Source organism: Eptatretus burgeri, chromosome 3 (assembly GCF_056783735.1).
Source record: "Eptatretus burgeri isolate ZD-2024b chromosome 3, Ebu_testis_v1, whole genome shotgun sequence".
NCBI lineage: Eukaryota > Metazoa > Chordata > Myxini > Myxiniformes > Myxinidae > Eptatretus > Eptatretus burgeri.
Window position 1 is genome coordinate 139,122,465 of NC_140963.1, and position 24,432 is coordinate 139,146,896.

Genomic DNA, 24,432 nt, shown 5'->3' on the forward strand with positions numbered 1-24,432 from the left:
AGAGAAAAAAAAAATTATGAGTAAAAGTTGCTTCAAATTAATCAATCCCTCCCAATTATTGTACACCGTTCCCTCCACATTCCATCTCTATGTGCTGCAAGGCGTCATCACCAGGCGCCGACGACGTCCCGGCAATGTCACGCGCTGGAGGATGTTATTTATTAATTTGTAATGGGGTGGTGTACTTTAAATGTGCCTCGACTTGTTTTCTTTCCTGTTAAGAAATGTATAACTCCCCTTTTTTTTGAGCTCTTTCACCTCGTGCAAGAATAAAAGGCTACTTTTTTTTTAATATCGTGGTATTTTTACCACGGGCTTCTGCAAGTACGTAATTAATAAGAATCTAAAAGGTACATTCTAATAGTTAGTAATGGATAGATGTAATCGAGGTACAATTAAATTAGAAATCGAATTTGAGTTAAGGTGAAGCCGTGAGAGTGTCAAAAAGTGCAAGCCTTATAAAAGAAGCCTATGAAACCTTGGATCTATATGGAGTATAGAAATATGGTGGCCGTCGTAGAGAAATTGCGGGCTGAGTCAGGAGAACTGTCCAACCAATGGGTGGAATGCGCACAGACGCACACACTGCTCTGCTCATTTTATAGTATAGATATACCGAGGCTTGGACAGCTTCACGGACTGTGTTTGTCGGTTAAATACAGTATCGATATCAATTCAAACCTCTGTTTAAATATCGCCTCAACGTAAATCCGGAGATTCTCAAATGCACCGTAACTACAATGGCAGTTCCGACGGTGAAGAATAGCGAGGTGGTCTCATGGGCGCACAATTTATAGTCGTCCAATGATCCGCATCGTGCAAGGTTCAAATCCAGGCATCGCGTGCGCTCGTCTTTTGCATCCCTCGAGCGTCGCACAGATCGCACGATCGGTGATTCGTGGGTGAATAACGTGCACATAGTGTTAATTAAAAAAATACACAACCACTTCAACACTTTTATCTCTGTATTTATATTTCATCTTCATATATGATCAATAAAAAAATTCAATGACAGGAGATAAAAGATTACAGGATAATTGTAAATGTGAGATATATCTGCAATGGGTATGCAGTTTTCTTCCTCTTGCATAGTCTTGCATCACATTTAGGTGCAAAATGGCAATATTTATTACTTTTACCTTCGATAAAGTAATTGTTTAAATGTCTCAAAATATCCCTTGTTTTTGGTTATTTGCTCTCAAGTGGTCGATATAATTGGCCTATTTAATTTTTTTTTTAATACGAATCCAAAACTCATTCTCAAGTGGAGTGCATTTGATTTTAATTACTGTTCCTAATTTAAATAAAGGCATTGATGATGTCACAATACAATTCTTAAGGCACTGATAACATCACAATTCTTAAGGCATTGCTGACATCATAATCCAATTATTTAGGGATTCATGATGTCCCATGACAATTATTAAGGCATTGGTGACGTCACAATACAATTATTGAGGGATTCTTTATGCTCCAATACAATTATTAAGGCATTGACAATGTCACAATACAATTATTATGGCATTCAATTCTTAAGGCATTGATGACGTCATAATACGATTATTTACGGATTCATGATGTCCCATGACAATTCTTAAGGAATTGATGACATCACAAAACAATTCTTTCGGGATTCATGATGTTCCGATACAATTAAGGCATTGATAACATCACAATACAATTCTTACGGCATTGATGATGTTCCGATACCATTCTTTCAGGATTCATGATGTCACAATACAATTCTATGTCCTTGTAAAGCATTTCATCTCAAACATTCTCTGGTTTTTTTTTTTCATTCATAGCATCTTTCATTCAATTACAACTCGTGCAAAGCTCTATGACAGTTTGAAATGGTGAAATAAATAGTTTAAAAGAGTGAAAAGCTGACTTTCTATGATAACGATACAATAGGAATATAAAATAGCTCCGACTGTCGAGATACGAGACGATTGAGGTCCAATAGGAAGTAATAATTTTGCAGCACAGAGGGATTGGGAAAAAAAAAACACGAGCGATACAAATTTGTGAAAAATAAAGTCTTCGTAGGTGATTATAAACGGGTTAATAAAAACGGAGGAAGCAGCAAGCTGAGAGCACACTTCTCTCGTACGTGAGGCATTCAGTTTAGAAGGATGCATGCTCGTATTGGGGTCTACTCATTACCGACCAATGCTGACCGGGTCGGAGATGTTACTGACTAAGACTTACCCTGGCTCCATATGTACTTGTTAAAGCCATTTATGGTGGAAGAAAACAATATAAATTATCTTTTACAGGTGATTCCATTTGACGAAAACAGTTGCAAGTCATCTTGGAAGAAGAAGAAGTAGAAAAAGACGCCTCCACAATTTAACAACTGATACTGATAAACGACAAGTTTTTCTCATCTCATCCTAATATTTCCTGCCCGGTCAGTATCGGTCAATAATCCTCGGGTGCTTCTTATACTTCCTCTTCCGATATGACTTGTGATCGTTGGCAAATAAAAACATCAGCAACAGAAAATTTGCCTTTTTTTCGTACCTAGTCAGCATCGATTGACAATTAGTAGGACCAATTTGTCCTCAAGGCAGTGAAGAAGATCAGCCATGTAAGATTAGTTTGCATAGCAGAGACCAGCGTATCTAATCGTGCGCTCACACACCACGAGCTAACTGCGAGACCAACCCAACAGGTGCCAGGTAGCCTTTATGACGCAATGGGCGCAAGACTGCCAGAACTTTGAACGCACTTGTTTGAAACCAAGTAACTCATTGTCGGTTGTACCGATCCCGTGGAAGCTCTGTGACCCGATGTCTCGCTTTTACACTTGAACTAAAGCACTGAGTCTAGAAGGCCGTGTTACCCTCGGCCCCAGTGACGAGCACGTCCATCCAGATGCGCATGGCATCGGCGGAAGGTGCCACACAGTAGTAGGTCCTGTCGTGCGTCTTCAGGCAGAATGTAAGCGCTGTGTTTGGACTCTGTGAACGTGAGACAGTTTAGTCAATCATTGTAAGTCATTTCAATATGGCAACCCAGTGAGCATAAATATAAGAGTTTACATAACTCATCTCTGAGACAGGCGTGATATTGGCTTAACGATTAAGGTTGGTGAAACTTGGTGAAACTACCAAAATTAAGAATTACTGCTCACCTTCACTCTTTTATTCCTCTTTTTTCCTGCCTCTGGAATAAACTCCCACACTCTCTTCAATCCCACTCCTCCCTCCAGGTCTTTAAAACAGCTGTTCACCACCATCTCATATCTTCCCCCATCCAAAATCTTGATCTTTTCTATCCCCGCTAATCCACCCCAAACCCACCTCCTTCAAGTTCCCTGTTTTCCTTCCTGAAAGTCCCTGTAGTATCCACCTTGTTTATCTTGTGTACCCTGCCCCATCCCTCTCCCTTCCACAAATCTCCTATTGTCTCTTTTCCCCACTATTTTGTGCTTCCCTCTCCCGCCCCTCTTGTCTCCTGCCTTGTTATATGTTTCTGTGTATTAGCTCTTGCATGAGCCTCGACTTAGTATACAAAAAAGAAAAGAAACGGTGGCTGCCTTAAGATGTTAGGGTCTCGAGTTCAAGCCCCTGTCGCCCATTGTATTTACACCAGGCAGGTTGACTCAACCTGTCATCCCTCTGACGTCAGCAAAATGAGTACCAGCTTACTGGTAATAGGGGGGCACTGCATCAGCGGCACAGCAGTGCCCCCAGAAAATTATACAATGAAGCAGCCATAGGCTGCAAACGAATAAATAAATAAATAAATCTCCGAGACAGCAACAAACAGTTGTAACCCACTCCGTTAAGTGAAATGCTCTTGCTGCCATGACAACTTTTAAACGATTGTAATTGTTAAATGCATTTGCTTTATCATGCACACCCAATCTATATATATATATAAATAAACACTCCTCAGAAAGAGAAAAAAAATGAAGTAAAAGTTGATTCCGCTTAATGCAAACCAATGAGAAAAGTATATTTTTTTCAAACAAAATTTTTTTTAACCTAGGCAGTGTATGCGCAACAGACCGCTGCCTCCATCTCTCCTGAAAAAAATTATTTGCTCTTAAGAAATATCCATAACCTCCAATTTTTGAGCTTTTTAAACCATCACAAGAACTAATTTTTTTAATGTTTTTTTTTTTTTTGTATCGTGGTATTTTTACCATGGACTTTTGCTCGGGTGATATAATTAACAGCAAAGTCTGCGATGGTTTAAAAATAAATAAATAAAAAAAACCCAACAGCACAAGCACACTTTTCATAACGAGGTGAAAAGGACGAACGCTTTCCACACGGGTGTCCTGTTCTCAATGCTTGAGGTGTCCCTTTTCCCACAGTCCATTGCTCTCTTGTACACCTGTTCTGTTGACCATCGTTAACCTGACAAATTTCCCAAGTTTACGTGCAGCTGTTGTCGTGTGCGATTTGTGACTGACCTTGTGAGCACTCTTCAGGTGGTCGTAATAGACCTCCTCAATAGCCTGGAAGTAGATGACTCCCTTCAGTTTGGTCTCGTGTTTGTCTGCACGTGAGAGTACAGCACAGTGAGCCGGCTGTCACCAAGTATTTGTGGTTGAGCATACCATGCAAGAGAGACCTAGCTCTGACAAAGAGAGTAAAACCAAACTTCAGATCAAACTTGGAGTTTTTCTTGTTTCTATTTGGTCATCAAAGCCAGCAAAACATTTTCTACCAAAGTATTTTGGACTGTTGCTGGGCACTCATAGGAGGCCTGACTCATCTGTCTGTTGCTCAAATGCTTCATTCATGTTATCATCCGACTCGTTCTGCATTCTACGCACCCGTTGCATCGGCAGAACAGGAAGCAACAACCAGAATGAGCCAAGCCAGGCAATTATTGGCAAGGTGCGAACAATTCAAAGCAATGGTGCTTCCAACATCTCACTCGAACAATCTTAAAACACATCTTTCATGCTCTCTCTATCAACTCGGGGTGGGGGGGGGGTGAGAAAAATAAGGAGCACTCCCCCATCCCCTGCCCCCCCCCCAACCATCCCAACGCTCCAAAGATAAGGTCTTTGCCGAGACCATCACTCTCAAGTCCACAAATATCCACTCTGGACGATGATACAAATCCCTGGACCTCCAAATTACACAATACTAAAATCTCTCTTCTCTCTCTTGTTCCTCCATCCAGATCAACGACCGATGTTATGGTCGAAACACTAATCTCTGGTTACCTTCACCCAAATCCATCAATGATTTCGCTCCACCAGGAGCTATAATATACAAAAAATATGAAAATGTACCAGCGTAGTAGCAAAGCGTGCGACGTAGGCGGTCAAACAGGAACCAGCGGCGACGCCAGGAGCGCACCCGGCCTCCCATTTTGGTGAGTGAACCACGACAGGTATGACGGGTCACGGAGAGGTGACTGCATGCAGCTACGGCGTGACCCCCTGCCTCAATGTGAGCACGCAAGTCAAAATCCACACTCCGTACAGGCAGGTAGCGTGTAAGCGGCCTTGCCTAGGTGGCGGTGGTGTCGGTGACAGCAATTATAGCAAAAACGGTCCACACACCTTTACCTAACAGGACCTCCTAAGGTCACAAGTTCACTAATGTGATGCAAAATCATGCTCCAGAATGGTTCGACCGTTAATCCATAAAACAATGACATTATCACAATTTCACCACCACTTATCAGCAATTGTACCATTACGAAAGGTGTTTTGTAACCACCTGTGTTTTCTGCTTCTCTCTCAGTCGAACATCTCTCGCTTCTTCCCAAGTTGTCATTCCAGCAGGAGGGGTGGGTAGGCCCCCCGCAGTACCCACATGCCTGAGTCGAGCCTCAAGTTCTGCCCGAAAAGCGAGCTTTTCAGTGTCTCCCTCCTGCGGAAAACATGTTCAACAAGCGTTCCACTTGATTATATCAAACAGCTTTGTTCCTCAAACACAAATCCCTTCCTGCGTTCAGCGACTTCAGAAAGCACCTTGACTTCAAAGCTGCAAACGAGCATGAGCAGTGATTCAACAGTTACCTTTGTACCTGACTCTCCTTCTTGCAGCCTCAACCCCTCAACACCACTTGTGCTGTGCGGTGAGAAAACACGATTGTCAGTAACTGGCTGTTCATTCATTCATTCATTCATTCATTCATTCATTCATTCATGCATATGATGCAGCCTCTGCATGCTGGTTGCATCTTGTCTGACGATATCTGCCGTCGATGCAGTCCAACCTCATCCCGCCGAATCAGGGCAGGGATTTGGTGTTTGGCCATGGGATTGACACCGAATGGAATATTTATTTTGAGAAGATATTCACATCCCACCAGCAGCAAATGCCAGCAGATAGGACACCCAGATTAACACCCTTTCGAAGGACGGCGTGCTCATTGAGAAAACAACCCACCAGGAAATCATCGGGTGATGGTTTATTGTTGGGTTGGTGATATAACCCAGACTAGACAGCTTAAAGGCGACTGAGCTCTGTGCTATTCTGTGAGCCCGATTGTCCAAATGGTTTGTGACCAGAAGATACTTCGATCCTCAGTCAGGGAATTAAAGGGACATGAACAAGCCTTTCCTCTTAACAGTTTCGACCTGATGGCGTGGGTAATGACCTACCTGCCTTCATCATCCGGTGAAGGACTAGTTCCCTGGCTATCTGAGCTTTCCAGGCTCAAAGTATCGAACTGATGATTGATTCCACCAGCATCACCACGACGGCGGAGTGAGTTGAGGGACAGCATCAAATCTCGGGCTCCTCGTAAGTCTGCCGTGTTCGAGACAAAAACATGATCAAACAAGACAAACGTCCACGATTTATCAAATTCTCCTTCAAATTGCACGGTCAGGATCACACGGTGATCGCAGTACAGTGAGTATTACTCGCCTGATTAGTATTACTCGCCTATTACTTATCAGTGAGAAGTGCTGACGTCCATTTGTTCGAAGGATCTTCATGTATGTGGTGAATTAACGTGAATCAAGGGACATGACGCGGGATCACATGTTGTGCGTCTCGCGTATAAGGGGATGTCTCTGCGGCACGAGTGGATTGTCCCCGGGGCATTGCTATTGACATCGGCTGTCCACTTGATGCTCGTTAACTGAAGGTGCTCATTGACTGGTGAGAATGGAGATTATATCGAACTCCGTGCTTACGCGGATTAGTCTGCAATGGTTAACTGCACATGTATACGTTTCTGCTTATGTACTCCTAGCTGAACCTGTATTTCCTGGTGTGTCCACAGAAGCGGCTCCAATCAAATGGAATAAAGCCTAAACTCTGAAGGTTCATCTCTCGCTCTTATTTCAATTTATTCCATTTGATTTTCTCGGCTCTCTCAACCAAAGATGGACAAGATCTACAAACCAGAGAGGTTCGACGCAGACCCAAACGCGACTGACGCAGAAATGAAATGGTCACATTGGTTCTGTTCCTTCTCACACTATCTGACCATCATCGCGGAGGGAGCTGACAAATTTGCCGCTCTCGTGAATCATGTCTCGCCCGGCGTGTACAGGCTCTTCTCGGGGTGCGACACTTACGAAGCAGCGATTGACGTACTGCAGGCGCTCTACGTGAAGCCCAAGAACGAGGTATACATACGACATCTTCTCAACACACGCAAGCAAGCAGCCGGGGAGACAATCGATCAGTTCCTGCAAGCTCTGAATCAGCTGGGAAAAGACTGCAGCTTCCGGGCCGTAAGCGCCGAGGAACACCGAAAGGAAGCGACACGGGAGGCATTCATCCAAGGACTCAGATCAGCCCACATACGGCAACGCTTACTAGAGAAAGCGCAACCCACTCTTGACAAGGTAGTCGATCAGGCTCGAGCGATGGATACGGCTCAGCAGCAATCTGAGTCATTTGGGACACCGATGCTGCTCATGAACGCTGCTACGATGGGAACCCAAGGAACCCCACTGGCACAGACACAGCCAGACATGAGGGATGGAGAAACACCCGAGGAGCCGGATACCCAGACCTCGTCAAACTCCTCAGCAACTGCTCCGGTCGGTAAATGCTTCTTTTGTGGGTACAAAGGCATCCTCGTCAAAATGTCCAGCCAGAGATGCCACATGCATGAATTGGGACAAGAAAGGGCATTGTGCCAGGGTATGTAAATGTACTCTAAGGAGGAATAAACCCACTTCTGCGGCTCTCTACTCGCAAAATAAATTGACTGCAGCCTCCCGGGGAATCTATCCAAGGCTATCATCAACGTGCGAATTAACGGGCATATGGCTGAGGCACTGATTGATACCGGTAGCTCTGAAAGTTTCGTCAACAGCTCGCTAGTGAAGGGCAGGAAATGGGTGATCCACCCGACTGACAATACGGTATGCATGGCCGCCACCTCACTACAATCCCGCGTACGAGGGTACTGCAATGTTGAATTGGACGTAAAAGGGTACACGCATCGGGATGTAAAGGTGCTGGTGCTTCGTGATTTGTGCGCAGACGTAATTCTGGGTCATAATGTCCTCAAGCAGCACACGAGCATCGAAATACCCTTTGGAGGAAGCAAGCCTCGTCCTAATTTTAAATGCGCTGACCACTGCGGAGGTGACGTCCCAGCTGTTCGCTAACTTGTCGCCGGTCTGCAAACCGATAGCGATCAAATCGCGGCGATATACCACTGCTGACATGAATTTCATCACTTCAGAAACCAAGCGATTACTGGAGGAGGGAATTATAGAACCGAGCGATTCGCCATGGCGCGCACAGGTGTTAGTAACCAGCAGTCAGAACCATAAGAGACGGATGGTTGTCGATTATTCCCAAACGGTCAATCGCTTCACCCAACTCGACGCCTACCCCTGCCGCGCATAGATGAGATGGTCGAACGCGTGGCCAATTATAAGGTATTCAGTACCATCGACTTGCGAAGCGCCTATCATCAAATTCCCATCCGAGAGGAAGACAAACCGTACACTGCATTCCAGGCAGGCGGCGCCTTTACCAGTTCAGAAGGATACCATTCGGTGTCACGAATGGAGTAGCTTGCTTCCAACGGGTTATGGACGACATCATCTCAGATGAAAACCTCGAAGACACTTTTGTTTACGTGGATAATGTCACAGTGTGCGGTAGGGATCAGAGGGAACATGATAGGAATCTGGACAGATTCTTGTGCATTGCTGGAAAATATAATCTGACTCTCAACTACGAAATGCGTATTCTCGGCAAGGTCAATTGACCTTCTCGGCTACACGATAGCTGACGGCACAATTAAGCCTGATCCTGAGCGATTGCGCCCGCTCCGTGAGCTTCCACCACCTCAGGACTTGCAGACAATGCGCCGGGTGATCGGGATGTTAAACTACTATGCAAGATGGATTTCGCAATACTCCGAGAAAATACATCCCCTAGTGCATTGCAAAAACTTTCCACCAGATGCCGCTGTCGTGAAAGCTTTCCACGATCTCAAGGATGATATCAGTAAGTCCGTGGTTTTATCGATCGACAGCTCGGTGCCCTTCGTGGTGGAGACCGACGCTTCAAATCACGCCATAGCTGCAACACTTAATCAGTCTGGGCGGCCGGTCGCTTTCTTCTCGAGAACTCTCTCTAGAAGCGAGCAGAGACACTCGGCAATAGAGAAGGAGGCGTACGCCATCGTCGAAGCGCTGCGTAAATGGAGACATTATTTACTGGGAAACCACTTCACGCTCGTTACGGACCAACGATCCGTGGCTTTCATGTTTGATGGGAAAAATAACGGGAAAATTAAGAATGAAAAAAATTATGAGATGGCGGATAGACCTAGCCTGCTACAGGTACGACATTGTTTACCGGCCCGGGAAGGAAAACCCTGCTGCAGATACCTTCTCCCGGGTCTACAGTTCGGCAACAATCAGTCAGGCTTTGCAAGACCTCCATGTGTCTCTGTGCCACCCAGGGGTAACCAGGATGGCACATTTCGTACGCAGACAAAATCTTCCCTATTCTGTTGAAGATATTAAACAAATGAATGCTTCATGCCCTGTTTGTGCTGAACTAAAACCCAGATTCTTTGGCGCGGCATCTGGCAGACTGATCAAGGCTACTTCCCCCTTCGAGAGACTAAACATCGACTTCAAAGGGCCCCTGCCCACCGAGACAGACAACAGATACATATTCACCGTTGTTGATGAATATTCAAGGTTCCCTTTCGCGTTTCCGTGCTCGGATATGACATCGGGCACTGTCGTAAAATGTCTCTCTGACGTCTTCGCTATGTTTGGGAGACCTTCGTACATACATTCAGACAGAGGGCCGTGTTTCATGTCGGCCGGGCTAAAACAATTCCTATTAGAGCACGGCATAGCAACTAGTCGAACGACGGGTTACAACCCACAGGGAAACGGGCAGGTGGAAAGGTATAATGGAGTTATTTGGAAAGCCATAACTCTGGCGCTGAAATCGAGAGGACTGGGCCCCGAGCGATGGGAGGTTGCTCTTCCTGACGCAATGAATTCCATACGCTCTTTGCTCTGCACGTCCACAAATGCCACTCCTCACGAACGTATGTTTACTCACCAACGACGTTATGTTGACAGTCAAACGGTGCCCAACTGGCTGACCCACCCCGGTACAGTGTTCATGAAACGCCCGGTACGACAAAGCAAGTATGAACCGCTGGTGGAGGGGGTCGAACTCATTGACACTAATCCAGAGTATGCTCATGTCAGGCTCCCGGATGGCAGGGAGACCACTGTGTCGGTTCGCCATCTGGCTCCCGCCGGTACTCCTCCCGCCGGTACACCACCTCCTGGCTCTCCTCCTTCTGACATTTCCCCCCCAGGAACTCCGCCAGGCGACGGGGCTGCCGTGTTCCCCCCGAGAGCGATCGAGGAGTCATCCCCGGCACAAGTCGAGGCTCACCAAGAGGATCGGGAGTCTCCCTCAAGTGAAACTGCCGTTTACTCCCGGAGAGGTCGACGAATAAGGCCCCCTCGACGACTCAATCTGTAAAGGGGATTATCGGCATTCTCGCTGCTCATGCTCCTATATGCCCATTATATCATATATCGATGCTCATTTCCATGCTCCTACAACTCAAAATAATCACTGCTTGGCATGTATGCTTCTGTAGATCAATTAGTCCGCGTTGCTTGAAATGTATACTCCTATAGTGCTAAAGCAATCATGGTGTGTAAGATGGGCCCCTAGTTACATTTTAAAGGTGAGGAGAATGTGGTGAATTAACGTGAATCAAGGGACATGACGCGGGATCACATGTTGTGCGTCTCGCGTATAAGGGGATGTCTCTGCGGCACGAGTGGATTGTCCCCGGGGCATTGCTATTGACATCGGCTGTCCACTTGATGCTCGTTAACTGAAGGTGCTCATTGACTGGTGAGAATGGAGATTATATCGAACTCCGTGCTTACGCGGATTAGTCTGCAATGGTTAACTGCACATGTATACGTTTCTGCTTATGTACTCCTAGCTGAACCTGTATTTCCTGGTGTGTCCACAGAAGCGGCTCCAATCAAATGGAATAAAGCCTAAACTCTGAAGGTTCATCTCTCGCTCTTATTTCAATGTAATCATTATTTTCAATCAACAAATTAGCAACCATAATTATTATTAACAGTAAAAAGGCAAAGTTTGCATTGACATATTCACAGGATTAATGGATGAAATAAACAAGACGTTGATGGAAATATGCTAACTGCCGTGGGATGCAGAGAGAAACTGACGGTTCTGGCGTTAACCCCTCTTCGGAGTAAAACAGAGGGGGGTTCATGCCTGAAACGTTAGCTTACGCATGCTTCCCACGGGGGTTGGCATACCTCGATCAATGGCTTGTTCATGTCATCGATTGTTCTACCCGTCCACCGAAACAGGTCGACACCGGCCGCCACGAGCAAAACTACTTCTTCATTCGATACTTGCAGCATGTCCTACATTGTTTTCAGGACTGTCCATGTATTCACTGTTCGCCGTACAATCGTTTGGTACCCTCGGGATTTCTATTATTATTATTATCTATATATTAATACTGAAGGACCAATTTTGTGCTCCTCCTCGCGGTCGCGTCACGTTTTTCTCGGTACTGTGACCTTTTTTTTTTTTTTTTTTTTTTTGTATACCTTGGTCGAGGCTCGTATGAGAGCTAACACACAACTCACAGCAAGGAGGCATGAGACAAGAGGGGCGGGAGTGGAAGGGACAAAACAGTGGGGAAAGGACTGAAAGGAAAGGAAAAGGAAAAGGACCTGGACTGAAAGGAACTTCGTACCTGTAAGAGTGCATCGCACATAGTGGCAATAGTCAACTTTCAACTCTGAAGCATCCGTCTGTGACGGGGTTTCGGCTAGTTTTTTTTTTTTCTTTTTTTTTCTTTTAAGGTTACAATTGTCGGTGGAGTCAGGCCAGCCGTCCAACCAATAGGTGGAAAGGAATGTTACACACGGACATAAGGACGGGCAAACAAGGGTCTTATTAGATAGACAGTTTACCTTTGTGGGACGACGAAGACATGAGTTGATTCCCCAGGTTGTACCTGCTCATGGTTGTTAAAGCACCTTTCTGAAAAGCACAGTTTCCGTTCACCTGCAGATAGTGGAATTTCAATGAAGCACCAAACAGGGATTTGGCAAAGCAGAAAGGGAAGGGTTGGGAGTAGGTGCTGGTGGGCATGTGGGGGGAAAGGGGGCAAAACTTAATAAGCCACTGATGGAGATAGAAAAAAAAACAGATTGTGAATCATGTGGAGAACATGGAGTACACAGCAAAGCCATGGGGACACAAGCTGTGGCTCATACAGAAAAAAAAAAACACTCAACCTCTGTTATAGGAGCCTGCATGATACTCAACTAAGGTGCAAGTTATTCACACGATGTTTGGCATGATATCACTGATAAAGACATTTGAAAATAAATGACAAAACACTGCACCCGCTGCAGCTGCTTGAGGAGGCGACACTTTTCTGCTTTCAACTTGTTTTCTTCCTGCTCCGAATCGCGTTTCAACTGCCAGCCCTCCCTCTTCAGTGTCACCATTTTCTCCTGTGTGGGAAGAGGGAGAAGACGTGCAAGAGAATGGACATCTCCATGACTGCACGCGGTTGTGAAGAACCACATTCATATTGGTTGAACCAAAGAAACTGGCCATAGATATGCAGATGAAGAGAGAAAGACGCTTGAGATTGTGGGAGGAAGTATAGAACCAGACATCTCCACAACTACAAGAATAACGGGAAGACGCAAAAGACGTGACTTTGGATCTCGATTTATTTATTTGTTTAATTGCTTTTGAAGTGATTTTAAAAGCTCATGGAGGCGGTTTGGCCATTATCACAGGTAGAACTAGAAGGGGAGCACTCGGGAGAGTGCAAAACCTCCGCCGCCAATACTGCTGGGTCACTCAAGTGAACCTTATATCTTATTCATTAAATATGTCAACAGTGCTGAGAGTTATAGTTCTTTTCTCCAACATTTTTTTTTGGGGGGAGGGGGGTTGGAAATCACTTAAAACATGTAAAAATGCAAAAAAAAAAAAAAAATCGAAATTTTGTTGAAAAAAAAGTTGCAAAAATTTTTTTCTCTAACAATTTTTTTTTGGGGGGGGTTGGAAATCACTTAAAACATGTAGAAATGCAAAAAAAATTTCCTTTTTGGGGGGGGGTAACAATTTTTTGGGGGGGGGTTGGAAATCACTTAAAACATGTAAAAATGCAAAAAAAAATTTTCTCAAACAATTTTTTTGGAGGGGGGTTGGAAATCACTTAAAACATGTAGAAATGCAAAAAAAAAATTTTTCTCTATTTTTTTTGGGGGGAGGTAATTTTTTTTGGGGAGGGGGGTTGGAAATCACTTAAAACATGTAAAAATGCAAAAAAAAATTTCTCAAACAATTCTTTTGGGGGGGTTGGAAATCACTTAAAATATGTAGAAATGAAAAAAAAAAATTCTCTCAATTTTTTTTGGGGGGGTAACAATTTTTTTTGGAGGGGGGTTGGAAATCACTTAAAACATGTAGAAATGCAAAAAAAAAAAATTTTCTCTATTTTTGGGGGGGGGGGAATTTTTTGGGGGGAGGGGGGGGTTGGAAATCACTTACAGGTCCATTGGGACCATACTCTGTACAGAGCGTTGGTGCTGCCGAAGCAGTCTCCTTGGCTATTGGGCACAATCCTGGACAGGTCGCCACTCTGACGCAGGATACTTGAATGACTCGGTCATCCCAGCAAGCTGGTACTCATTTTGCCGACCTCGGAAGGATGGCAGGCTGAGTCAACCCCCTGGTGAATTAATTCAGCGGGCAACGAGGCTTGAACTCAGGACCCTCGGATCCCAAGCCGCCACTCTAACCACTGAGCCAACACCAGGCATAAATCACTTAAAACATGTAGAAATGCAAAAAAAAAAAATTTCTCTAACAATTTTTTTTTTGGGGCGGTAACAATTTTTTTGGGGGGGTGTTGGAAATCACTTAAAACATGTAGAAATGCAAAAAAAAAAAATTTCTCTTTTTTTGGGGGGGGTAAATTTTTTTTTGGGGTGGGGGGGGTTGGAAATCACTTAAAACATGTAGAAATGCAAAAAAATATTTCTCTAACAATTTTTTTTTGGGGCGGTAACAATTTTTTTTGGGGGGGGGGGTGTTGGAAATCACTTAAAACATGTAGAAATGCAAAAAAAAAAAAATTTCTCTAACAATTTTTTTTTTGTGGGGGGGGGGGACCAAGTCCAAAATTTAATGGCATGATCCTTGGACCATACCTAACCCCCCCCCCCACCAAGTTTCGTCGAAATCCGTCGAGGAGTTTTTCCGTAATACTGTTCACAAACAAACAAACAAACAGAAAGGGATGAAAACAGTAACCTCCATCCATCTTCGAAGATGGCGGAGGTTTACAAAGATATCTGACTAGTGCTGTAACGGCATGCACTCTGAGTCTGGTAAAACGGTGGTTCGAACTCAACCCCCACCAAGTCAAACCAAAGACTGAAAAAAGGACCACCTGTCCTGAAGCTCACCTGGGTCACGAGCAACAGTCTCTCAAATCCCCCGCAGACCCCCTTAGACCCTGAATTTTTTTAATGCCATGAACAAACTTTGGCCTGCTGAAGGGTGATGAAGGTTGTGGTCAAGTTTCATAAAAAATTCTGTTTGTAGCTCGGAGAAGAGGGCAAATACCTATATTGGGGGGGGGGGGTCAGAAAACCCCCGTAGACTCCTTTAATGAGCACAGATTTTGATGCAGTCAATACATTTTGGAACATCATGGGTGAAGAATGCTGCGGTCAAATTTCATCGAAATTGTGTGTCAAGTTTTGGAGAAGAGAGCAAATACCTATTGGGGGGAGGGGGTTAAATTCCCCCCCCCCCGCCGGTAAAACCCTTAATGAGCGCAGATTTTGATTCAGTCAATACACCTTCGTGAGGCATCAGATATGAAACTTGTGGCCAACTTTAATCGAAATTGTGTGGTACAAGCAATAATGACTGAAGTGTTTGACTCATTCACTCACCTACGGACACTGCTCAATCGCATTAACTCACCTGACTAAAATCCAGGTGAGCTTAAAATGATATGTGTTGCTCTGTTGCTAGACATTTAAAAAGGATAGATGTGGAGAAACAACGATAAATTGGAAATACTAGGGACAAATTTTGATGGGCCAAATGGCCTCCTGCTGCGTCGAAGTTCCCTGTAAAGGAACATTTCGTTATTGAATTCTCACCGTTAGTTTTAATTCAGTGTTCTTTCTCCTAAGCAGGAAGCCTTCACCACGGCTATCAAGGCACATCACCATGAATTAATATCAATCAAAGAATCAATTAAAGAAAAGGAAAAAAATAGACAAAACGAGAAAGAGCAATCATTGATTGCAGACCCTCGCCAGGACTTGTTTTGTGTGGTGCATTTTGTTGTATGGTGTTTATGTACTGGTGTGTTACGTAATTAATAATAGACATAATTAGAACTGCCACTTTATAACTGCTGGCAGTGATGACCAGGTACCAAGACGTCCCACTTTGATGCAACCCCGCTTTGTTCAGACACCTGACCCTGACCCATGAGATTTTTCATTATTATTCAATTGAATTCAGAATGGGATTAAAATAGATTAAATTCAAATCAAATGGAAGACCAAATAGGTACAGTCCTGCATTGGAGTAATCAGAAGGAACCCAAACAAGAAAAAAGCAAAGATGAAGTCATCAGGAGGAACCTGGATAGGATTCACATTTCAGCTGCAACTCCTCCACCCTCAAACCCATCCAGGCACAGCCAAGAGAGCCTCATTCAAAGGGGTGAAAAAAAAAATCAAATAATTCTGCCTGTCAGACCATGTGTCCGATGAGGTCAAAATTTAAAACCTGGATTCCCCAACATAACTACATCATAATACTGAAGTTTCATGCCGATTGATTAAGCAGTTCCAGAGAAAACATGATTTAATGTTTTTCTTCAATCCAATATGGCTGCCAAACCATGTGGCCTTTCAATTATTCCTTCACAAAATGATACACCCATGGCTTGGGGAACATTTGTGTGAAGTTTCCCCTCGATCTGTCCAGCCGTTCTGGAGAAGATTTTTATAGGTTTAAGGGTAAATCCAATATGGCTGCAAAACCATGTGGCCTATGAGGTCAAATGTGCAAACCTTTTATTCCTCGTGGATAGGCGGTCATACGTGTAAAGTTTCGCCTTGATCTGTTCAGCCACTTCAGAGAAGATTTTTGAAGGTTTAAAGAAACAAAAAAAACCCAATATGGCTGCCGAATCACATGACGAATGATGTCATCAAATTTTTTTCTGTGGACCATTTTATCCCAAGATGACCCTCAAAATTTTTCATACTGTTCAGATAGAGCGTTCTCCATATGCAATTATGATGTCATAACGAAGGCATCGATTATGTCATTTTTTTTTTTAATCACACTCATTCCCCATGAGAGAGTACTTGGCATGTGCCAAGTTTCAATTTTTTCCTCGGTGCCGGTTTAGAGATAGAGGTCCAAAGATTTTTTCGTTTTTCCAACATGCCTGCCACACCATGTAAGCTATGACATCATAATTATCCATCCACTGGGACCATACTCTGTGCAGAGCGTTGGTGCTGCCTAAGCAGTCTCCTTGGCTATTGGGTACAATTCTGGACGGGTCGCCACTCCGACACAGGATACCAGCATGCTGGCACTCATTTTGCCGACCTCGGAAGGATGACAGGCAGAGTCAACCCCACCTGGTATTAATTCAACAGCCGAGTGGGATTTGAACTCAGGATCCTCAGATCCTAAGCCCACCACTCTAACCATTAAGCCAACACCAGGCATATCATAATTATGATGAATCAAAATAAAGACCAATTAGTGCACTGTAGTCCGAAGAAGAAAGTCAGACGTAACAAGCGCGCGCGCACACACACACACACACACATACTCACACACACACACACACACACACACACACACACACACACACACACACACACACACACACACACACACACACACACACACACACACACACACACTATGTACTGGTAAGTACTTACAAAAGCTATTTTATTTGAAGTTATAACCTTAACTTACAAGGAAATGACTGATTTCCCAACTGCCCGGATCATCAACTGGGCACCGTTTATCATCGAGATTTCAATCCTTTCAACCCAGAACCTCTCCAAACGGCGGATCCACGACCCCGGTCGCAGGTCCGCATCAGTAGATTACTCAACATCAATGGATCCACAACCCCTGTCACAGGTCCGCGTCAGTAGATTACTCAACATCAATGGATCCACAACCCCTGTCACAGGTCCGCATCAGTAGATTACTCAACATCAATGGACCCACAACCCCGGTCGCAGGTCCGCATCAGCAGATTACTCAACATCAATGGACCCACAACCCCTGTCACAGGTCCGCATCAGTAGATTACTCAACATCAATGGACCCACAACCCCGGTCGCAGGTCCGCATCAGTAGATTACTCAACATCAATGGACCCACAACCCTGGTCGCAGGTCCGCATCAGCAGATTACTCAACATCAATGGACCCACAACCCCGGTCGCAGGTCCGCATCAGTAGATTACTCAACATCAATGGACCCACAACCCCGGTCGCAGGTCCGCATCAGCAGATTACTCAACATCAATGGACCCACAACCCTGGTCGCAGGTCCGCGTCAGTAGATTACTCAACATCAATGGATCCACAACCCCGGTCGCAGGTCCGCATCAGTAGATTACTCAACATCAATGGACCCACAACCCCGGTCGCAGGTCCGCATCAGTAGATTAATCAACATCAATGGACCCACAACCCCGGTCGCAGGTCCGCATCAGTAGATTACTCAACATCAATGGACCCACAACCCCGGTCGCAGGTCCGCATCAGTAGATTACTCAACATCAATGGATCCACAACCCCGGTCGCAGGTCCGCGTCAGTAGATTACTCAACATCAATGGATCCACAACCCCTGTCACAGGTCCGCGTCAGTAGATTACTCAACATCAATGGACCCACAACCCCGGTCGCAGGTCCGCATCAGCAGATTACTCAACATCAATGGACCCACAACCCCTGTCACAGGTCCGCATCAGTAGATTACTCAACATCAATGGACCCACAACCCCGGTCGCAGGTCCGCATCAGCAGATTACTCAACATCAATGGACCCACAACCCTGGTCGCAGGTCCGCGTCAGTAGATTACTCAACATCAATGGATCCACAACCCCGGTCGCAGGTCCGCATCAGTAGATTACTCAACATCAATGGACCCACAACCCCGGTCGCAGGTCCGCATCAGTAGATTACTCAACATCAATGGACCCACAACCCCGGTCGCAGGTCCGCATCAGTAGATTACTCAACATAAATGGACCCACAACCCTGGTCGCAGGTCCGCATCAGCAGATTACTCAACATAAATGGACCCACAACCCCGGTCGCAGGTCCGCATCAGCAGATTACTCAACATCAATGGACCCACAACCTCAAAGTTGTATCCAGAGAGTCAGTCAACACAGCAATGCAATATCCTTATACAAACTTATTTAATAATTACTTTTACTTAAAGTATTACAACAAATGAATTTTGTGCAGGCAAACAAACAAACAAACAAACGGATCCAAGTGCTTTACCCTCTCCATCGGCGAGGGTAAAAATAACAATTTTACAGAGTAATTAGTCACTGGACAAAAAGCAGTGCCGGATTCAAACAACAACTGAAACAAAAAGTACTTCTCAATACTTCTCAACTTGTTACCTTCCGCCGTGCAATGCTTCTTTCCCTCTCAGCCAGCTGGGTCACGAGACCTTGCAAAGTTGCTTCCTCGTCCTCTTCATGTCTGCTCTCAGCCTCGAGTTGGCGGAACTCTTGGTCTTCAAAAGTGCGGACACAGCTTTCCCATTTCTCCCACTCCTATGGAATTGTGGGGAGTGATGGAGGAAAAATGAATCAGAAAGACAATCCTGAAAGCACGGGGAGCGGTAAGAGGTGTCTGAATACCATGTTTACCTACCAATGGTGAAAGAGATGGTGCATGTGAGGAAATTTTTTAGATGAAGCCGTGAAGGAAACAAATCTTGCATTTCGTGCATTTAAAATTTCCATTTCGTTTATTCAAAATAATAACCGACCTCATTGACATGCCTGATGTTGTGGCCTGCACGTGTGTGTGTGTGTGTCAATGTGTGTCTCCTCAATAACTCCAAAACCATAAAACGTAGCAGCCAAAAACTTTCCATGCAAACAAAGAGAACTCCAAGGAAGTGCAGGAGTGAAAATTGGATGTTTGGGTTAATTAAAACACCCAATTTTGAAGGTAATTTAAGCCCATATTTCATTATATCCTTCATCAGCTGATTCTCAGCCACCTTGCTGTCTGGGGCCTTCAGGCGTTTCCTCGGTAACTTCGCTGGGGTCTGAAGCCACCATGTTTTGTCCTGCTCAACCATGCCGTGACTTGGAACAGGCTGTTCATCATAGCTACGAATCGCTGGGTACATTGCAAAGCATATAAACGCCCGGAGACGTCAGCGTTCGTTGCTTTATTTCATTTCTGCACATGTGATCACTGTAAGAATTTCTTAAACTAAGCAGAATTACAAAATTTTATCGAACTTACAAGCAGTACCGATTCCTAGAAAAGTGTTCGTTTGTCCAATTTGGACATATGTGACATTTCAGGTGTCTCCGGGAGGTGTATGTTGCATATGACGGTTCGCTGATTGCCAATTGCTTGCCAAAGGCACCGTTACGTTGGAGTGCTTGTTTGAGTGCTTAAGCCACATGGCGAGCACTCTCCAAGCTGCTTGGTTGTTTGTTTCAGGAAAAAGTAACCGAGCTTTCGATTTCGGTTCTATGCAATGCTCAAGTCTGTGGTTGATCATTGCCCCAGGCGAGACACTCTTCTTGTCTTGGGGGATTTCAATGCATCGACTGGAATTGATCGGGATGGTTATAAGACATTTGTTGGTCCCCATGGGTCTGGAACTGTGAACCAGAATAGCACTAAGTTCCTTGACTTTGCAAGAAGTCATGGACTTAGGGTGGCCGGTACATGGTTTCAGCACTCACAGGCTCATCGCTGACTTGGTATTCCAACGCTAGCGGTGTGGCAAAGGAGATTGACCATGTGCTTGTTGACGGTCGCTGGAGGATGATCCAGAACTGCAGGGTCTACTGGAGTGCACAGTTCCTCAATAATGACCACAGGCTTGTTGTAGCAACTCCAAAGTTACAGCATAAATCCAGGAGAATGGTACCATCCCAGCTTAGGCTGGATGTTGACAAGCTCAAGGATGAGAGGGTAGCCAAGAATTTTGCAAACAGGCTGAGTGGGGATTTGGGGGGAGTCTGGCTGCTTTGGGGGATCCTGAAGAGTTGTGGAGTACCTTCAAGACCACCGTCCTTGATGTTGCCGGTGGATGGCTTGACACTCACAGTCGGGCAAAGAAGAATTTTGTCTCTAAAGGGAAACTGGATACCAAAGACGAGAGTCACAGGACCAGGCTGAAGGGCAGAGCTGAGCTGTTCAGGGAGCTGAGGCGTAAAACTGAACGTGCACCAAGGGTGGACAAGAGGCCTATGTGTGAGGAATCTGTGAGGGGGTAGAGCATCATCTGTGGTTCAAGTGATTCTCGTCCTGCTTACAGGGGAATTCGTGCATTGCGTTCCTCCAAGCCCGTCCCTCAATGTGCTGCAATCAGAGCAGAGGGTGGTGGAATCTTGACAGAGGAGTCCGAAGTGAAGGCCCGCTGGGCCAGTTATTTTGAGCGGCTGTACCAGGCTGATCCACCAGCTGTTGAGTTGGACATCAGGGGTGTTACAATATCTGTTGCTGACCCTCCAATCAACTATGGTCCACCTCCGTTTGTGGAAACACTGGCTGCGGTGAACCGGTTGAAATGGGGGTAAAGCTCCAGGGATCTGTGCCATCCATGCTGAACTTCTCAAGGCTGGTGGAAATGCTGTACTCGTGTCGTTGCATGCAGTTCTGTGCTCTGCCTGGAACACAGGCATCATCCCAACTGACTGGAAGAGGGGCCTTGTTGTCCCTCTCTGGAAAGGGAAGGGTGATCCTCAAGACTGCAACAACTACCGATGGGGTGACGCTACTCTCAGTGCCGGGCAAGGTCTTTGCTCGGATAATTCTTGATAGGGTTCGCCACCATCTGCTTGAACACCAGCACCCAGAGCAGTCAGGCTTCACACCAAAGAGGTCAATGATTGACCATATCCTTGCTCTTCGGGTCCTCACCAAACGCAGACAAGAGTTTCAGCAAGGGCTGCTTGCAGCCTATGTTGATCTCTGTAAAGCTGTGAGATGTGGTGATACCATCTTTGACTTATTTCCTGTTGGTACTGGAGTTTGTCAGCGGTGTGTTCTGGCCACCACACTTTTCAGCGGTTGTATGGACTGCATTCTGGGGAGAATGTCGGAGAGATCAAGTTGCGGTGCATCATTTGGGAATGTCAAGATCTCTGGCCTTGATTTCGCAGATAATGCAGTTATCTTTGCGGAGACTCTAGATATCCTTTTGGGGGCCCCCGAGGTGCTGAATGAGGAGTCAGAGCTGCTGGGATTACGGGTTTCCTGGGTCAAAACTAAGATCCAGGCTTTCAATGACATCTTGAATGCTGCTATCCTGTCTGTGCCTGTTTGTGGTGAGGATGTTGAGGTCATGGAGAGATTCACTTACTTTGGCAGTGATATTCATGTCTCTGCTGGCTGTGAGTCAGAGGTCAAAAGACATCTGGGTCGGGCCTGGGGAGTCATGGATTGACTGGATCATGGGGTGTGGCGCTGCCGCGACCTGTGCGGGAGGAAGAAAGTCCGAGTCTTCAAGTTCTTGGTGCTTCCAGTCTTGCTCTCTGGATGAGAGCTCCAACTATCACTGGTACAATTTTGGCATTCTTCAGCTTCCAGGATCTTTTCGCTTCATTCTTGAGGTCTTGGTATTTGGTCACTTTTTTGATATCTGCATTGTTTAGTCAAAAATTACTGGTATTAACACCTCACTTAGCAATGCCTTCTTCTCTCTTTGTTTGTACCAAAGTATGATATCTGATTGCAATGCTTTGTTTTTGATGTTCACGCTCAATGGGATCATTAGGTAGTACGTGAGCGGTTCTTCCTTATTTTCAGTCCATGCTTTTCGTTAATGTTCCCGCAAATTTTCTGGAACTAGGATGTCAAAGTTTTTGCAGATGTGCCAGCAGTTTACTTTACAAATTCTGTTGTGTATACAGCTGTTCTGACATGAGTTTTTGGTTCACAAGCACCAGCCAGAGTGACCACTATATTCGTTATGTCTGTCTTTGTGTCTGTCTGTCCAGAGCATAACTCCGTGCACTTTGATCCGATCTTGATGAAACTTGGTTATGTGTTCGATATCAATGTCCAGTTGTGTTTTACTGGATGAGGGCGTGCTACGCCCTTTGTGGGCTAGTCGGATTAAAAATCTATCTTCTCCGAGGGAATTGAGTGAATGGAATGGGTTCTTCGGTATTTGAATAGCAAAATGAATTTTCTAAAACTTGTCATTGTCCGATTTTTCATTTTCGTCCCAAGGTCAAGGTCACAAGGTCAAAAACTTAGAAAATTGCGAATATTGACATAAAAGTCATCCGCCCAAACTTTGAGAGCTCGGATGGCAATATTTTTTATGCATAATCTTGAGGTCATTCCCCACCTAAAGTCTTGAAGCCATTTTGCTCTATCTCGAACACCTTGCCCGTGGCGCCCCTTCAAGACTGTTTTACGCTGATTTCATAAAAGTATGGATAATCCGAGGAGTGCAAAATGATATATAACCTATATGACGTGATATTGTTCCTGGAATGTTCCAGAGGAAGTTTTGCACCAAAAGGTCATAATCCTTGACCTTTGACCTTTAAAGGCCACAAAGGTCAAATTTTCAAAGTTGTGGGAATCGAACCGGGTTTTCGACCTTCTTCGACGAACAAACTCCAATAAGCTGTAGCACGTATCCTGTTTCCTTATTTTAATGTCGACAACATTGTTGCGTGACCATTAAAGGTTATGCAAAGGTCAAATTTTGAAAGTTGTTGAACGAAACCGGGTTTTCGATATTTTGCAGCTAATAACCTGTCACTCGTACCACATCATGTTGATCATTTTTATAACTTGGTCAAAAATTATCACATTGTCTCATCCTTGACTTCTGAAACAATCCACATCACCAATTACCGCTCGTGAACCATCGTCGTCTTCAGACTTGTTATTTTTGCGTTTGTTCATTAAGCATAACATATCACTCTCTTTGCAAAGCCACCTTCACCCCTCACCCATCTCTTTTTTGTTTTTTCATCCCCCCCTCACTCACCCACTCGCTGACTGTCTGTCTTTCCTCGCCTTGCTCCCCCCTCCAAATAAAATGCAGCACTCTCCTCCCAAACCTCTGTTACTTGCTCTTTTACTTTCTCGCACCAACTGCGGACGCTTTAGCCAGCCACATCACCTGAGGGAGTGGCTCGTGCTCTGTCACCCTGAGCGAGTGGTTCATACTCCGTTACCCTGAGAGAGTGGTTTGTGCTCCATCACTCAGACCGAGTGGTTCGTGCTCCGTCACCCTGAGCAAGTGGTTCATGCTCCGTCACCCTGAGCGAGTGGTTCGTGCTCCATCACCCTGAGCGAGTGGTTCGTGCTCCATCACCCTGAGCGAGTGGTTCGTGCTCCATCACCCTGAGCGAGTGGTTCGTTCTCAGTCACCCTGAGCGAGTGGTTCGTGCTCCGTCACCCTGAGCGAGTGGTTCATGCTCCATCACACTGAGCGAGTGGTTCGTGCTCCGTCACCCAGAGCGAGTGGTTTGTGCTCTGTCACCCTGAGCGAGTGGTTCGTGCTCCATCACGCTGAGCGAGTGGTTCATGCTCCATCATGCTGTGCGAGTGGTTCCTGCTCCGTCATTCTGAGCGAGTGGTTCGTGCTCTGTCACCCTGAGAAAGTGGTTCATGCTCTGTCACCCTGAGCGAGTGGTTC

General features: G+C 45.3%; 1 protein-coding gene across 7 annotated transcripts in view; it reads right to left on the reverse strand.

The window, feature by feature from the left end:
• Positions 1-952: 952 nt before the first annotated feature.
• PHLDB1 (pleckstrin homology like domain family B member 1) overlaps positions 953-24,432 on the reverse strand; it is a 137,595-nt gene continuing 114,115 nt past the window's right edge. For 5 of the 7 annotated variants that reach the window (XM_085875868.1, XM_085875873.1, XM_085875871.1 and 2 more), the window contains 9 exons: positions 19,193-19,348; positions 12,860-12,970; positions 12,422-12,515; positions 6,587-6,734; positions 5,999-6,050; positions 5,697-5,849; positions 5,264-5,483; positions 4,430-4,515; positions 953-2,966 (listed from right to left, as the gene is read on the reverse strand). In XM_085875868.1, the coding sequence (XP_085731994.1) occupies positions 2,832-2,966; positions 4,430-4,515; positions 5,264-5,483; positions 5,697-5,849; positions 5,999-6,050; positions 6,587-6,734; positions 12,422-12,515; positions 12,860-12,970; positions 19,193-19,348 (1,155 nt within the window). In that variant the 3' untranslated portion in view covers positions 953-2,831. Of the gene's footprint in view, positions 2,967-4,429; positions 4,597-5,263; positions 5,484-5,696; positions 5,850-5,998; positions 6,051-6,586; positions 6,735-12,421; positions 12,516-12,859; positions 12,971-19,192; positions 19,349-24,432 lie in introns of those variants that run through there. The other 2 variants (XM_085875870.1, XM_085875872.1) reach the window with 2 other exon arrangements.